Source organism: Falco rusticolus, chromosome Z (genome assembly GCF_015220075.1).
Source record: "Falco rusticolus isolate bFalRus1 chromosome Z, bFalRus1.pri, whole genome shotgun sequence".
In the NCBI taxonomy this organism is placed as follows: Eukaryota; Metazoa; Chordata; class Aves; order Falconiformes; family Falconidae; genus Falco; species Falco rusticolus.
This window is the reverse complement of record NC_051210.1, coordinates 83,891,173-83,907,442: the sequence shown is the minus strand read 5'-3', so window position 1 is coordinate 83,907,442 and position 16,270 is coordinate 83,891,173. Positions and strand designations below refer to the sequence as shown.

At 38.1% G+C, this 16,270-nt stretch overlaps 1 protein-coding gene across 4 annotated transcripts in view; it reads right to left on the bottom strand.

Moving 5' to 3' along the window:
* The window catches only part of WDR7 (WD repeat domain 7), a 150,710-nt gene that overhangs the window by 117,794 nt on the left and 16,646 nt on the right, over positions 1–16,270 (bottom strand). For 3 of the 4 annotated variants that reach the window (XM_037374370.1, XM_037374369.1, XM_037374368.1), the window contains exons 4-14: positions 13,600–13,678; positions 12,897–13,071; positions 10,985–11,061; positions 7,797–7,916; positions 7,448–7,593; positions 6,283–6,385; positions 5,124–5,265; positions 4,337–4,585; positions 2,243–2,463; positions 1,360–1,555; positions 4–218 (exon numbers count right to left, since the gene is read on the bottom strand). In XM_037374370.1, coding sequence (XP_037230267.1) covers positions 4–218; positions 1,360–1,555; positions 2,243–2,463; positions 4,337–4,585; positions 5,124–5,265; positions 6,283–6,385; positions 7,448–7,593; positions 7,797–7,916; positions 10,985–11,061; positions 12,897–13,071; positions 13,600–13,678 — 1,723 coding nt within the window. The remainder of the gene's footprint in view (positions 1–3; positions 219–1,359; positions 1,556–2,242; positions 2,464–4,336; positions 4,586–5,123; positions 5,266–6,282; positions 6,386–7,447; positions 7,594–7,796; positions 7,917–10,984; positions 11,062–12,896; positions 13,072–13,599; positions 13,679–16,270) is intronic. The other variant, XM_037374367.1, reaches the window with a different exon arrangement.

The following is a 16,270-nucleotide window of genomic DNA, read 5'->3' as shown; positions in this document are numbered from 1 at the left end:
TACCTTATCAGATGCTTCAGAAGCAAGTAGATTAGTGGCAAGAGTCTGTAGTTTCTGATGTGCCACGTTTTTCAGAGCAGCCAGACTACGCCTAGTCATTGCCTGTTTCAGGTTGACGGCAGGATGGCTCAGGGAGTCCACAGCTGCTGGGACTGCCTCGTCACAGGCATTCAGAATTTCCACTGCTGTTATTCCCATCACACACCTGTCCAGCGCACCTGCAAATATTTTGAAAAGCATGGAGTTTAAGCAGAAGCAGTTCAGAATGTCCAAAGTATCTCAAGTACAACAATGGTGAAAATAATTTACATCACAGGATGCAATGCATAAAACTTTGTTGTGTTAACAGCTATTTTTAGAACTAATATTCCTAAAGGCACAGAATTTCCCTAAATTTCCATGAAGTTGAAGTGTGTAAGGAAAAAAAGACATTAACAAAAAATCAAGACGAGTTTAAAAAACCCAAGACGTGATTCTGTACTGACCAGAGAGCAATGACTACAGTTGCTCAACATTTTTAGCAGATGGCTGTTTTCAATCATTTTTAATTCTCTTTCTCACCCAACTACCTGCATGGATTAAGTTTTCCACAATGTATCTCAGGTTCCTCTTTGCTTCCTAGAGCTTGAATCAAAACCCATTCTCATCTAGTTTTCACAATAAGCTGAAAATAATATTCAGACATTATCGTAGGTTTGTGGGTTTTTTTAACCACAAAACTACAGTGAGTTAAGGAGTTAAAAGGTAATTACATAATGCATATATTCTGATGCTTTTTTTACCCTCACTGTCTTCCTTTCAAATATCACAGATTTTTCTCCAACAAAGCTGTTTATATTTTATTCCATGTTGTCCATTCTGTTGACTCATTTTCAGTTTCTTCTAAATTAAGCATTAGTCCCTTTTTTAAAAACACAACAAAACCAAGCAAACAACAAAACAAACAATACAAAACAACAGACAAACACTTTCTTCACTCTGCAGATGATGAAAATATTGTAGATTCAAGGTGCTGCACTTCTACACCAAGCTTTCAGGAAAATTGCTGGGGAAGCACAGTTACTAATACACTGAGAGGACGCTCTAAGTGCAGGCCAGTATCTTAATTGGTTTCTCTGAAGATGACTAGGAAAACATGTAGGAGGAGAAACAGCCACAGCAAGCTATACTTCTCCAAAACTAAATGAGTTATTCCAAATACTGAAATATGTATTTTAAAAAAGGTTACATAATCTACAGATTTTTGGGAATGTGGAAAGTGTGCAAAAAATTTGAAACTCTTCTCTCAGATGCAACTTACACAAAACTATAACCATATATATAAAATTGTTTAATCAATGTCTTTGAACTTAACCTTACCAGTATCCATTTGCCAAACGTACACAGACCCATCTGAACATCCTACCACGAGGTAATCATCAGAAGGCCTCCATTTTATTACTTGAATAGGGAAAAGGTGACGGGATGCCAGCATGATGCATTTTTTTTCCCGCAGACTCAGAAGACCTACTGAATGATCACTGGCAACAGAGCAAATACAGTGCTGGACTCTTGCCTAGTAAAAGAAAAAAAAAAAAAGAAATCTTAATCATAATGCAGAGTTTGTGTTTAATAATCTCTCATTCACTGGACCAAGCATGGCGATCAACAACCTATTTTATAAACAAAAGCTAGGCACACAAATCTATGGTTAAACCCACTGAGGTCACTAGAAACAGAATTGCACTTGCAGAAATTCTCTTGAATCCAGCCTCTTGCAGATCATAAAGAGCAAACAGGTGTTAAAACCTGTTTTGCTGATCAAAGAAGAGAAACCATGGAAAATCAATGTCATTTAGTTCATTCAATTCTACTCATCCAAGTTATGAGATACAAAATCGCCTTTAAAATCCATGGCCTACCACATTCGCCAACACCTTCAGGGAGAAAGACTGCTTCCACGTCATGGAAATCCTCTCTCACTGTTAATGCTGTATTAAAATGCTAAGCATTTCCCTAGCTACCTAGGTTTTAATATCCACTTTTTCCACAATTTTTATCCTGTACGTAGCATACATGATGCAAAAAAAGCCAAGATTAACAGAACAATTAAGCTCTTTTTAAGTGTCTGCAAGAGTTACGCATTGGGTCAGTGCTACCTTCTCAGTGTTTCATATTTCACTCACATTGTCACGGAATTGAGGAACCGTACCATTTATGGAAAACGCAAAACAGGTTATCAGACATATTATGTAAAACTTACACTACAGTTTTCTGGTGGAACTAGAAGTTGTGTAATTTCTCCCCCATGTACACAGAAGATATGTTTCATCTCTCCAGAAAATACATCCCATAGGATGACTGAGAAATCCACACCACCTGAGATCAAATACCTTTGATCATAACGAGAAGAAACCTGATGAGGGTACAGCAAACATGTAATTTTGTTTCGATGGCCTCTGAGAGTCCGGTGAGGTGGCCAACCTGAGGAATGGGGGAAAGGGGGAAAAGACAAGAAGAGGGAAAAAGATGTAATTCAGTAACGATCCGAAACACTGTTCTTGATTTAACCAGGAAAAAAAAATAATACAGGCATACGGCATTTTTTGACAGAAGCTCTTAGAGGATTAGACATATATTTTGAAGTGTTCATATTTTTTCTTACTGGACATGGACCAAATAACTCCTTTTGCCTTACTGTACAAAGTCACTTTAAAGTAATTCAGTTGTCTTAAAAGTCTCCTCTCCCCAAAAACATCCCAGAAAAAAAATACTTTAAAAGGCCACAAAGGTGTGAAAAAGTAAACTCCCTTCCCCCTCAAACACTAATTTATCCAGGGTTATAACCAAGAGGACCAGAACCAGCAAAATTGCATAATCTTACTCTGCACTGGCCACAACAGCAACATGCAGGTCTGCAGTGTTATGCATTTGGTGCCTGTGCAGAATAAGTTAATGGCATCAAATTTAAATTTAAAAAGGAAAATAATTTTTGTGAACACAAAGCAAGAATGGAGAGACTTCTGTTCACTGAGATCAAATACATCAGTTATATCATTCTCATTGTAAGGTGTTAACTACAGCAAAAGATATGAGAAAACCCTGTCTTTTCAGATGGCAAATTTAACAAAATGGGCCAGTAAATTAAATATCATGATCAAGTATTCTATGCAATATCTGCATGGTGTAGTGGAATTTTTTTCCTCTACATGATTATGCTTTCTACCAAGCAGAGCAAACTTTAAGTAGAATACATACAGGCACTTCTGTGTTTTTATGAGTGTAGGAATCACCAATGCTTATTTGTGGAATAATGCATCAGCTTCAAGGCAATTCAACTTCACATGAAGAAAAAGACAGTATTTGTAGAAAGTTATACAAAGTAACTCATATAATGGAAACAGCACAACCAACAGCCTTGTATATAACTGACAAGCTCGTATGTGTATTTCCAGAAAAAATATTTACATGATTTAGCAACACTTAGAAACATCAAAACCCAAATATTTTTTTGCAGCTATGATCACAAAAGTATTAACAACATCTGGAACAGAAATATACAAGAGCAGGCCAACCTATAGCAGGCAACTAACTACACAATATAGAAGAAGGAATTCTCTGTTAGATGTATGATTTTCCCAAGGAGCTCTTCACAGGCACACTAATAACCCAGCTGAGCACAGTGCCCAGGATGATTCTGAAGAGATGTCCCTCACCATATCTTTGCTACTGCATCTCAAAAACCCAGGAGAAATATCCAAGCCTTTCCCTGTTGTGGCAGTTTGACCCTGGCTGGAGGCCAGGTGCCCACCAAAGCTGCTCCATCACCACCCTCCTCGGCTGGGCAGGGGAGAGAAAACGTAACAAAAGGCTCCCAGGTCGATATAAAGACTGGGTTAGATAGCTCTCAGCAATCGCCATCACAGGCAAAATAAACTAATTTCCCCAAGTCAAGTGTACTACCAATCAAATCCATTAGGATAACGAGAAATAAAACCAAATCTTAAAAAACCCCCACAGGTAAGACCTTCTTCCCAGGCTTAGCTTCACTCCCCATTTTTTCTCCCTCCTCCTGCCAGCAGTGCAGGGGGGCGGGGAATGGGGTTTATGGTCAGTTCATGACATACTGTATCTCCTGCTCCTTCCTCCTAATTGATGCAAACTGGCTACAGTTAATTTATTACTTAGGTTTCTTATTACATAATCGAGCATCAGAATTGTTAAGAAAACTGTTATATGAATTCTATCTGTAAAAGGACTTAATGCTCACTTTGTGAATCTATTTCTTACTTCACGGTATCTCATGACAGGTGCACAGGGTAATCCAGCTGTGCTTTTCAAAAGCTTACTTGCATACCTCTCCTGAGCATATGCTCTCCTTGCAGCAGCTGAACTACAGCAGTTTGTGTTGCTGGCACAATAACAATGCTTCCATCTTCACGACCACAAACCAAACGCCCATGTGCTGGGATATACACGCTGGCTGTAACTTTAAGTGGTTCATTGATGTTTGGTATTAAGCTTAGTTGGTCTATAATCCCAGCAGGGCGAGGAGTAAGTTTATCAAAAGCTTCCTGGAGGGATACTGAAGTTGTTGTTTGCAGTCCTGTTTAAAAAGAAAAGAAGGAAGGGGTGAGGTGAGAGGAGGATTAAAAATAAAAATAAAAAAAATAATCAAGAACAGACGTTATAAATGCTTTTCTGAAAAGATCTTGAAGTTTAAATACACCGTATCACAACACTTTGAACAAAGTAAAAGGTACATACTGGAGATAAATTCACTAACTACGTAAGTGAAGCTACAGCAACACATAAAAACGGTATATGTGGAAACTAGAAAAATACATGATTTAAGCTACAAGAAGAAGTTACACAAGCAGACAGCAATGGCCATAGCTAGCGTTTGGAATGAAGCAGTCAAAGCTAAAAACCTGAAAAATATTCAGAGTAAATTAAGCTTTTGATCATTTATGAAAAAATTAAGTTACTAAAACTCCTACAAGAAGCTAACAATTAAAAAAACCCAAACAACTTCATGGATCTGTAGGAAAAGCAGCAGCACTTTATCCAGTAACAAAATGCGTAACAAAAAACCTAGACACCCCTGTTAAAAGACTTGCAACAAGACTGACAATTAAGTATACCTTTTGCACTACCTTGCTGTTCAAGAGTATCAGGCACACTCCAAATACACAGTCTCCCTGAAGAGTCTCCTTGGATTAACAGTTTATAGGAAAACTCCCTATGTCCACAGAAGAATCGAGTAACTGGAGGACATATTAGCAGCTGTTAAAAAAGATAAATTAACAACTTCTGAATACACGTAAACCATGTACAAACCTCAAAATTTACTTTCCCCACATAATCCACTGTACTTTACAAAGAAGCAGGACAAAAACTAGCTACTTCATGCTTTATCTTTCTTACAGGACAAAGAATAAATACAGCAATACTAATCAGAAGAAACTGTGGTTACTTAGAAAATAAGGTTTAGGGGAGAGGAAAAAAGATTTTTGTATATATTTGGTTTTGTTCTAAATATTCATATTTAGAATAATTTTTATATGTGTGTGTGCATATTCTAAAATTGTTAACATTCTAACTGCAAAGGCGAGCTGAAATTACACTACTCAGTGAGGAACATGGTCCACAACAGAAGCAAAAAAGTTTTAGTATCTATTGACAACATAAAGAAAAAAAAAAGAAATAGTTAAGTGTTTCAATATCCAAATTTGGCAACAGATTAAACTGTTAAGATAAAAAAAGTGTTTCCTACAATAGTCTTGTAATAATAGCATTCATAAATCAGACAGTTGCTTATAGGTAGAAGTGCTAGATACATCATACAGCAGTCCTAGATGTATTAGTTTATAGCAGATACAGTTCACAGCATGATATAAAAGTGAAGCACAGCTCAAAAAAGACCTTGTCTACAAAATCTTGTTTTCTTTACTTTGCAAGGATTTAAACTTTCCAATTCAAAGCTGTGATTCCAAAGGCTCTTGCTCAGCTACTGCCTAATTACAATGCACATCATGAGTTGACTTCTAATTCTCCAGGTACTGATGAATGATAAACTGTCAGTACATAGAAACTGAAGTTTCACTTGACCAGAGACCAACCTCTGTATTTATCTGAAAACCAAACAAAACAGCAGAGAAATCGCACCATCTACTCTAGGAAAAGAAGAAATCCTAAAAGCCTAACTTTGGAAAAGAAGAACTGGTCATCATGTATGCATGTTTCAATTCTCTAAAGGAGAAACACAGTTCATAAAAAAACTCATTAAAAAATATATTTTACCTGTTTATCTGCTCTGTCCAACACACTGTACAATAAAGGTGGAATTAAATTTTCTACTGCTTTCCCCACATCTCTGCGAAATGAATCACTAGCTGGTAGACAGCTAGGGTTTAAGAGAAAGGAGTAAAAATCCTTGTATTAGTAGAGTGACTGACTACAGCACTAGCTAACTAAGTAATACTAAGCAAAATCAACCCCCAAGCCCTTAATCATTACATTTTATCCAGTTGTTATACAGTGTATAGCACAATTGTTACTCTAATTTTAATGTACAGGATATGCTTTGTCAATTAATAACTGCTCCAAACGTGTCAAGCTCATTCCCCCTACACGTTCAGAACTGAAGGAAAAAAGAATGAAGGAAACCTGGCTTTAGGTCTGTTTTGGACTTCAATACATCTGGCCTCAGACTCACCCAAAACACACCAGACCCAAGGATTCCTCTGACAGATCACAAGACAGATCTGCTCGCATCCTTGTACTCTAATCACATAAGAGGGTGAGAAAGGAGTTCTCGCATGATTTATGTGAGAATATTCAAGAATCTCCAAGACAAAACTGCATCTCCACCCAGAACAAAGAGGTGTTTGCATGTCATCAGCATACCAGAAGAAAAGCTTTTGATTTTACTTTGGTCATTCTACATTTATTTAACCTCTTGGATATCTAATTTTAAATAAATTTTATTTTTTCACATCTACGTGCACAAACTCAGCTGTTCATGCCTTCCCTTAATGGTCTAAAAAAGTACTCTGTCAGAATAATACAATCATCATTTACATTCCACTCCATATAGCAAAAATAATTTCTTCCTTATCTGGACATCATTAAGGTAATACTTGAATTATATTTTAATTTATGACACTTGTTCCACAGCAAAACACACCTCTTCCCAACACTCAGCTCCATTAGGAAGTGAAAAAGAGTTAGTGTCATATCAGAAAATAGCAAAGCAATCTTGGCTGAGGCAATCTAAGTTACTAAGCATTCCTTCAATGTCATACATTTAGGGGACACACTTTAAAATACGCTCACAGAATACTGGTTTTTGCAACATCCATATGCTCTTGTAACAAAACAAAAAGCCAAAGACACTCAGTATTTCTTCACAGTTGCTCATGGTTTTATCTCAAAAAATAAATGGGAGTATCTCATTGTTGAGTACCTGGCTGGTAATTTATATATGAAGCTTTGTCCATCTTCTGTCCATACAATCACTTTATCAGCTGACACAAAGTCACCACCAGTCCAGGTCTGATCGTTTTCACTGGGGACTGAACATAAGAGGGAATAATCTCCAGCATCAAAAACCTGAAAAGAAACAGAGAAGTCTGTTGTCATTAACCAATTACAGATTAAAATGCCCAGACAGCAGCTAATTTCAGTTTCAATATAGACATGTTAAAAGGACTTAGAGCATCTTGATCTAAAGGTCTTACTAGCAATTTAATTAAATCCGCTTCTACTGTGAAAAGTGAAAAGCAGCCAGGTGTTGTTCAGCTAGCTTGCCTTACCCTCCAGTATTTGGAACACACTACCAGCAACGACCGCTGCGTAAACGCACAGAAAGAAATGCTTTGACAGTTTTGACAATAAATAGGTTTTGACTCCTCTTCAAATACTGGTGTTGTATCCTAAAAACAAACAAACACACACAACATTAACTGGTTTTAATTTAAAATTATAAATCTGAAATTAAATGGCCCCAATATTACCTTCTGTAATAACATCATCTTCAAGAAAGGCATTTCTATGGTTTTAAATTTGCTCAAGTCATGAGCTTGTCAGTGTTTTATTTTGATACTCCTATGGGCATATCGCATCTTAAATTCCATCTTCCCTGTGACAGTCAAGTCAGCAGACTCTGTCACAAATACAAGAGTAGCAAATGTGCGAAAAAGCAGAACTGAAGAAGTGATAGGTAAGAAATTGGCTTGTAGAGGCAGACAAAAATGACGCTGACAGAAGGTTATCACTTTCATTTAGAGAGCATATGTACATAGCCATAATCAGGTGCAAGTAGTGACCAGCACAGCAGTGGAGGCAGAGTGCCAGACTGCTGAATACACAAGACTTCCCTTCCTCATTCCACTAGCATGCTCACACCTCAAAGTTTTCAGCTGTAGACTGACCCCTGGCCAGAGGTTAAGATTCAGTCACTGCTGACCATGTTCTTCTGACGTTCAATCTAGTACTCTCAGATAGCATGCGTTCTTAACCATTTGGCCAAACGCCCTCCACCGAGTGCCAGTACCAGACTGATCTATGACATCGATGCTGTACCTTAATTCATCTGGGCCCACCTCAATGCAAAATTTTCTCTTCTGGTTGTACTGAGGGTGGTCGCTGCTAACCTTTCCAGATCCAGAACACACACGAACTAGCTGCCAAACTAATCCTCATTTTGACTGACTGTCCCTCTTCCCTGTGACTTGGGATACCTACCTTGAAGGAAGGAGGGACAACCATGCCATTCATCATCTGAACAGTTTAGCTGACAGTTGTAAAAACCTGGCTGAAACAATGGAAGGCTGCAGATGCCCTGCTGCATGTATGAACAGGAGACTTACAGAGAGCCCTCTGCAATGCTAGTCACTCCAACAGATTTCACAGAGCCCTCCACTTTCATAATAAATTACCTTATCGTGACAGGGCAGACAAAAATCAGGATAGCCAGGCAATTAAGGCAGAAGTGGGGACTCAGATGTCCTAGATCACAGCTCTTTACTCTGTTACAGATCTCTGGGATTTTCCTGAAATGTTATTTCCTTGTCTTCAAGACGCGAAATAAGCATTCTGTCCTACACAGAAACCATTTAAGTGCTCAGTGTGACAGCAACCTGCATCTGAAACTGAGAGTCTCTACAAAGAGCAACATACAGATGGAAATCAGATAACAAGAAAATACCCAGCTGATTATTTTTTTTTTCCTGCTCAAATTGGACTTAGGAACATGACAGAGACCATGTGATGGAAAAGGGACTATGCTGTTTCATAAGACACCAGATGGCCAACTTCTAAGGAAAAACCAAACACTTGTAGCAGATCTTATTCTATTATTCCTCGTAAGAAGATCTGCAAGAGCATGTGGTATCCTCTTTCGTCACTTAAGTCTACAAATTCACCAGCTGGACAGATTAGTGGTGCCTATTTAGTATCATCACTATCAGTGAATTACCCTGCATCCAGACATCAGCTCAAACTAAGCAGATTCAGCCCACAGTTCATTCTTCCAAGGTTCCCCGTACCCCAAAATAGACTAGACTGTGATAAGCTCCTGTTTAGTTAGGCCTTTGCATTTCTTACTTTTATAATAGCCAATACTCTTCACTGGTGCTTTTTTTTTTTTTTTTTTAAAGTGTAACTGTTAAATGTGATGTTAGCTATATGACAAGGGTTTCCAGAAAATTCTTTGAGAGCAAACAATTTTGTCAAGTTTGAAACTATGAAACAAAGAAACAAGAATACCACCTCTGTCCCCTAATGGGGTCAAAAGCAAGGTCTTCCAAGCTAATGCAAATCATATTGCTTTTGCATTATAAATATCCTGGAAATAAACAAGTTCATCAAAAAATAGTTCATTTACATAACACAAGGTTATTTTCCATAGTTGCTGAACATCTATAGTAAGGTGTATCTTTTACAAGAGGTTTCTGTGAATACCTAATTTGCTACGAGACATGTAGCAAATCTCCTTTAAGACTTTTATTCCTTAGTATACAGGAAGGCAAGAACTGCCAAATAACAGGGAGCTATAGCAATCCCTAATAATGAATATTTGTAAAAAAACTATTCCTGGCTCAGCAGACCCTTCAGGCATCTTTCCATCTCACTTATCTTTCTCAAAGAAAACGCCAGATTGAATAACAAATTTTAACAATAAATACTAAATTTAATAACAATATAGTATGATATAATAAACTATAATGAAAATTGTTAAAAGCACAGATATTTTAAGAGCATAAGAAATGCAGTTGGAGAACTTAATCTTAAAAAAAATTAAGTACTGTGATAAAGTAATTTCTATAATGCCACCACCACATTAAAAGGCACACACTTCCCCTATGCAGTACAGGGCAAACTTTCACTCTGACTTATTTCTTCTATCTGTACTATACACAGTCAACATGTATTTAGCAGCAGCATCTCTTTCAACTAGCAAGTACTTATACTGCAAACTCTTGCATAGGTAAGTTCTGCCTGTACTGAATAAAGTTATGCATGCAGTACAGCATCCGTATCAGTTTGGAAAGTTACACATTAGTGCAGCAATCTCTGTTACTAAATGCTCTTTGGAACTCAAAACTCCTGCGGAAGGTAGTACAAGATGAATTCATGAAAGAATAGGACTTTTAAAAAGGAGGGAAAAATTAAAAGAAAAACATTTGTGTATTAACAAGAACATTTGTATATTAATACAAATCATTACATGGTACAAATTAAAAAAAGGATCTGTAGAATTCTGAGATTATTCTACTCTTAATTTTGAAATTAATTCTGAGTCAAACATGAGAAAGATTAGGAGTTCTGCTGATAACCTGAAGAATCAGTAAAGCAGGATTGAAGTTGATTTTCAAATGGCAAAGAGGAAGAAAACCATAATACCATTAGGTAAGTAGCTGAAAGAACAGGGAACAGAATTACTAGAAGTTCCTCCTTCATCTCAACAGGAAATATCATTAATTCAGAAGCCTTTGTTTACCTGCATCCGACTAACTTCAGAGGTTATTATCCATACTTTCAGGATGCCTGTCACTGAAACTGCTACAACAGTATCCTCTGGGGAAAAACAAACATTAGGCTGATGAGTACAAGGACATCTTCATTTTGTGGCGCATTTGTGCATATCTGAGTACAAAAATATACTGAGAGTACCTCAACATTATAAGTTTACCAAAACATTCCTGAAGTGTTTGCTTCAGAATCAAACATTTATCTGCAAAGCCGTATTCCAGAAGCACATGTGCATACGTATACACAGATTCCATGGTTGTGTTTACATCTCTCAATTAATACTCAGGGCTCAAATTAAATGGGGAGGAAGGGAAGTCACAGTTGCTTCTAGTACTGCTATCAGACATTGCAGGTTGTCCCATCACTCTCCCCCAAAGGCAAGGTGTTACTCTCTCAAAAAGAGAGATTTGTTGCTTATGCCTAGCTGTTTGCCCACACCAGCCTGTAAGGATGCTGAAGTTTAAAGGGAAGCACACTCTAGTTGTACAGCTGCCCACACATCTCTTGGCTGTGGGCTCCCAAAGGGCATCTTTGCAAAATTACTCCATGAGAGTTATTACCTTCACAAAAAATCGAAGTGTATCAAGTGCTAGCTGAACTTTCTAGACATTCCTGTTCCTACCAGACCAGTCTGGTGTGAGACCAAAATCCAGGGAGTAACGTCTTGATTACAATGTTAAAAGTGATTACAAAACAAAAAATAAAAATAAAAGTAGTATCAGGAAACAATACCAGATTTCACTTCCAGTTGTTTCAGCAACTTAGATGATGTGGGGAGAGCAATGCAGCTTTCCCACTCCAGGATGCTGGGAACGCCCAGTTTACAACTGCTGTGAGCCTAACTAGAGATAGAAGCCCCTCCTTTTATTAGGATCTTCTTCCTTAGCATTCCCTAAACCTCTTAGGAATTATAGTCTCCACAACAGTAAAACCTGAATGTGACACCCCTCTGCCTCAGCCGCCAGAATTTAAAGCCTAGCAAACTAACACAAAGTAGCAGAGCAAAACAGAGTGTGGACAGGTATCACCGCAAACCATGTCAACTAATTCACCACCGAACACAAGCCTACTTCGCATACCTCTCCACTATACTGCCTGTCATCACTTTACAGAAGTTCCTCCCTCTACAGTCTTCAGATTTTTAAACCCTATTGCATACTTTAATCAGCACATTCCTTAAACACATTTCCTACAATAATACCTTTGAAAGTGTTATGACAGTGTTTTTTATAAAGCTACTAATCACAAGAAATACTCATAATACGTATATATCTTGTCAAAAATTATAATGTATAGCTTGCCAAATACTCTCGATGTATACTACACATCTTCCTTCAGCGTTATGCCAGTTTTCTGGCTCTCGCTGTCAAAGTACTCTGCAGAACTCCTCAGTTCTTGAAAAGAAAATAAGTTATCACCCTAGTGGAACACTTTCATACACCGTGGAAAAAAAACAACAAACCACTCTTCCTGTAGGAAGGTTCTTTGTCCTTCAGGTTTCAGCGCATGCACACACTGCAGATGACAGAACCGAATCTATTCACTAGGCGAGCCTGGATCCTGCCAAGCGCACACACAGAGTGATTTGGCTAGATTTTAGGTTTGGTTGATGAGAAAGCAGTTACATTTTAGCCAGAGCCAAAACTCCCATTTGATACTGTCCCAGAGACAACACTGCATACTGAACTATCCTCTTTTCCTGGGACTAGAAACAACTACATATACTTTGCTTTCTGGAAAGGTTTGGAAAGCTTGCTGCGTGTTGCCCAAGATCACAAGTAGTAACATACTAGTTCCTTCCCAGGTTCTTGAAAAATTTGAAAAAAAGTGCTTCTCTTACAGGCAGGCAAAGCTGTAATAAAAGCAAAAAAAATAATTACCTTGTGTTCTATTGGATCGAATGATAGTCATGGAGCTGATCCAGTCAGGAGATATCTTTGATAATAAAGAATAAAGAACTTCAAGGCTGGTAGCATCCACAACAAGAATTTCTGGATAATGTCCATGGCATAATAGCCTCCCTTCACGCTGAGTCCCAACTGTAAACTGATAGAACTAAATGGATATTAACAAAATACAGAAATTATACTCTGTGAGACATACCATTTCATTTCTAATAAATCCCGTAATTTTATAAATATATTCTAAAGCATAGCTATATGTTTAAACATCGCTACTCTGCACTGATGAGGGGAGCTGTTTGCAGAGTTACCTTCCCAAGGCAATCCTTACCCCATACACTTAGCTCCTATAGCTGACAGGAGCCTGGCTCAGCCTTCCCTGCCAAGACCATCCTCATGCTCCCATCTCTCCTGGCAGTACTCCTCTGAAAACATTCTCCTTTTCCTCCTTACTTTCCAGCCTCTCTCATTAAATATGATACATTTTTTCAAATGCTGAAGCGCAGCACAGATTTTCCAGCCCTAGGGCATTTCATGACACAGCATAAACTATTTATGAGACACTTCAGTATGCGTATGATGTCATTATTAAGCTTAAAAAGAAACAAAATAGCCTTGTTTTGATAATTAATCTATAGTTATCCACACTTCGCAATATAGAATAGGACCTCCAAGTACTAACCTGTATGCCAGTATGCGTACAGGCTAGTTTAGTAAACTCTATGCATCTCCCGTCATTCACGTCCCACAGACACATCTCCCTAAAATACAAAAGGCAGATTAAAACCACACAGAACATTTACATTGGGAGAAACTCAACTATTTGAACCTTTTGTTAGTGACTATATGAATTGTATTTAGATAAGGGAAACTCAAAATCAATTTGAATTTCCAGTCCTTCTATCTGAGTCTACACAACCTCTTCTTCCCTTCAAAGATAAAGGAAAACAATTGAAATGCCAAGGTTCACCACAATCAATAAAATAAACACAAGTAAGTAACTGAGAATTTCTCACTTCTCTCACAAATGTTTCAAGCCATTAATACCCTTCTACTGCACCCGTTAAGTCACCCAAAGATTAGCTTGCCTTCCCCCCATTTGTGAGGAAAGAAACAGTATTACAGAACTGTGTCAGACAGCAGCGAATGCTGCAGGTCTTTCTGAGGGCCCAGGCTGTTAAGAAGTAGAAGCATCACCTGGTACTGTTCAGCACTGAACAACAAACCATAAACAGTACCAGTAGGTACTCTCTGACTTGTCTTATAAGTCAAGATTACAGTTACCTGTATAAATTCATTCAAATTAGCAGGCATTTACCCCAATTACAGTATTTAAAATAATAGAAATAACTTGCTTTATAATTTTATATGAAAATTTAATCATAACAGAACCTGTCAGCTGCTTTCTCACCTTTTATCAGATGATACATAATTTCACAATGAAAACATATTTTGGTTCTAAATCCAAAAGCAAAAGATTACTTAGTATTGAAATCAGCGCAAGGAAAAAATATAAAGTTTTGACACATTCTAGTCTTGACTCCCATGTTTAAAAAGGTTATGCAGTCATATTGTTTCCTGCTTTTTCCAGACAAAAACCTTCTTTATTTTATTGGGATACATCACAGACCTATACCTGGCCAGCTACATTTATACAGGCAGAGGTTAAGGCATTTCTTCCTCAACCCCATCTCACCAAATAGGCCTCAGCCTGGAGGGCCATCTTCTGGTAAACAGCCTTTTAAAAACAAATCAAACAAAAAAACCCAGACTCACAAACTTCTTTTTCCTTTTATAAACTTGTTTTGCATAACGGAGAAGTTTGTCATTCAAACAGTAAGTTCTGTACATGAATGAAAAATCAACTCTCAAAAACAGACTGACGCTTTGGGAAGAAATATTTAACTTGAAAGTATTTGCAAAGGTATTTCAGCTAATGAAAGACAACTGAACTAAAAATGCTACATCTGCAAAGCAAACTTTGAAAAGGCAAAGTGGAAAGGCATGTTTTAAAAACAAGTCACGCATACCAGATTAAATCTAAACCTTCACTAGTTTAAGAAGGAATATTATGATGTGTAATCACAACTTCTTCCCAAAATACTGTTAAGTATGGAATAAAAGTAACTGTCTCCACAAGAAGAGATAATCCATTTTAAACCTATACTGCACCACAATATGTAGCACTCCCTGTGCTGTTAAGACTCAAGAAAAAGATGCTCAAAATCAGCAGTATTATGAGATGCCTGCCATAGGACCGAAGTGAAGGGCAACCCACCTTGTTGAATGCAAGGCCATGGAGGAAGACTATACATTTGTTACTGAAATGCTTGTACCTCTGCTCAGAAACTCAGAAGCTATCCCAGGCTTTTGATAACAACAGTAGTTAGTCCCACTCCCTGAACCAAAACTAGATTCATATTCTGGGGTGGGGGGAAGCTCCCGCCTTCCAGAACGACACTATCAGAACAAGAAGTATATGGCCCGTTTCCTAGACTGCTGGTAATGAGGACTCTTACATATTGCCAACCAGAGTAGGAGTGTGGATACAGGATACGGGGAATGCATCCTCCCCACTCGCAGGGGCTGGCCTGGGCTCATGGCCAATTCTGCTAAGTCACTGTCTGGCCTTGAAGGCCTTCTGAGAAAGCACTGGAAGCTGTCTTGACAGGGGCTCCCTGTCTCTGCAAGCTCTTTAAGCCGGATCCTCTTCCCTGTCCTGCCTGAGCTATGCTGTGCTGCCCACCTGGCTGCACCAACCTGGCCCCCAGCTCCAGAGGGGCATGGGGGAAAAGCTCTCTGCAGCGTAGAGGGGAACTGAATTCAGACAGCAAAAGCTACAGCATGAAACCACAGCAGAAAAAGTCATTTAGCCAGCTGGAAGTGCTTGCCCAGTGGAGGACAGTTGGTTATCAAAAATCCTGCACTCAGCCTGAGGCAGAGGATGGGAAGAAGAGGTGAGGTAGGAAATAACACATGTGAGTTATGAGTGACAAATCTAGTTGGCCCCAAAGCTTTGACCTGTAGTTTATCAAACTGTGTATCTTTTCAATAAATTAGCCCAAAATATGAGTGTATAAAGTATATTTTATTTAAAACTTGCAGATGATGGTGCTCTTTTTTTCTTTAAATTACCTGACTGCATTCACCGATGATGTCAATTGCATGAGAAATCCTTCTCTTTCCCCCTAAACAGTTGCTCTGATTAGTAAATAAAACCACTCAAGAAATAAAATGTATTTGCTGGCATATTTTTTCTTAAGGATAAACATGAAACACTGCAACAGAAATATAGATAAATTGTGTAACAGATTTCCAAGTTTTAAGGTATGTATTAGTAATCATTTTCTGCC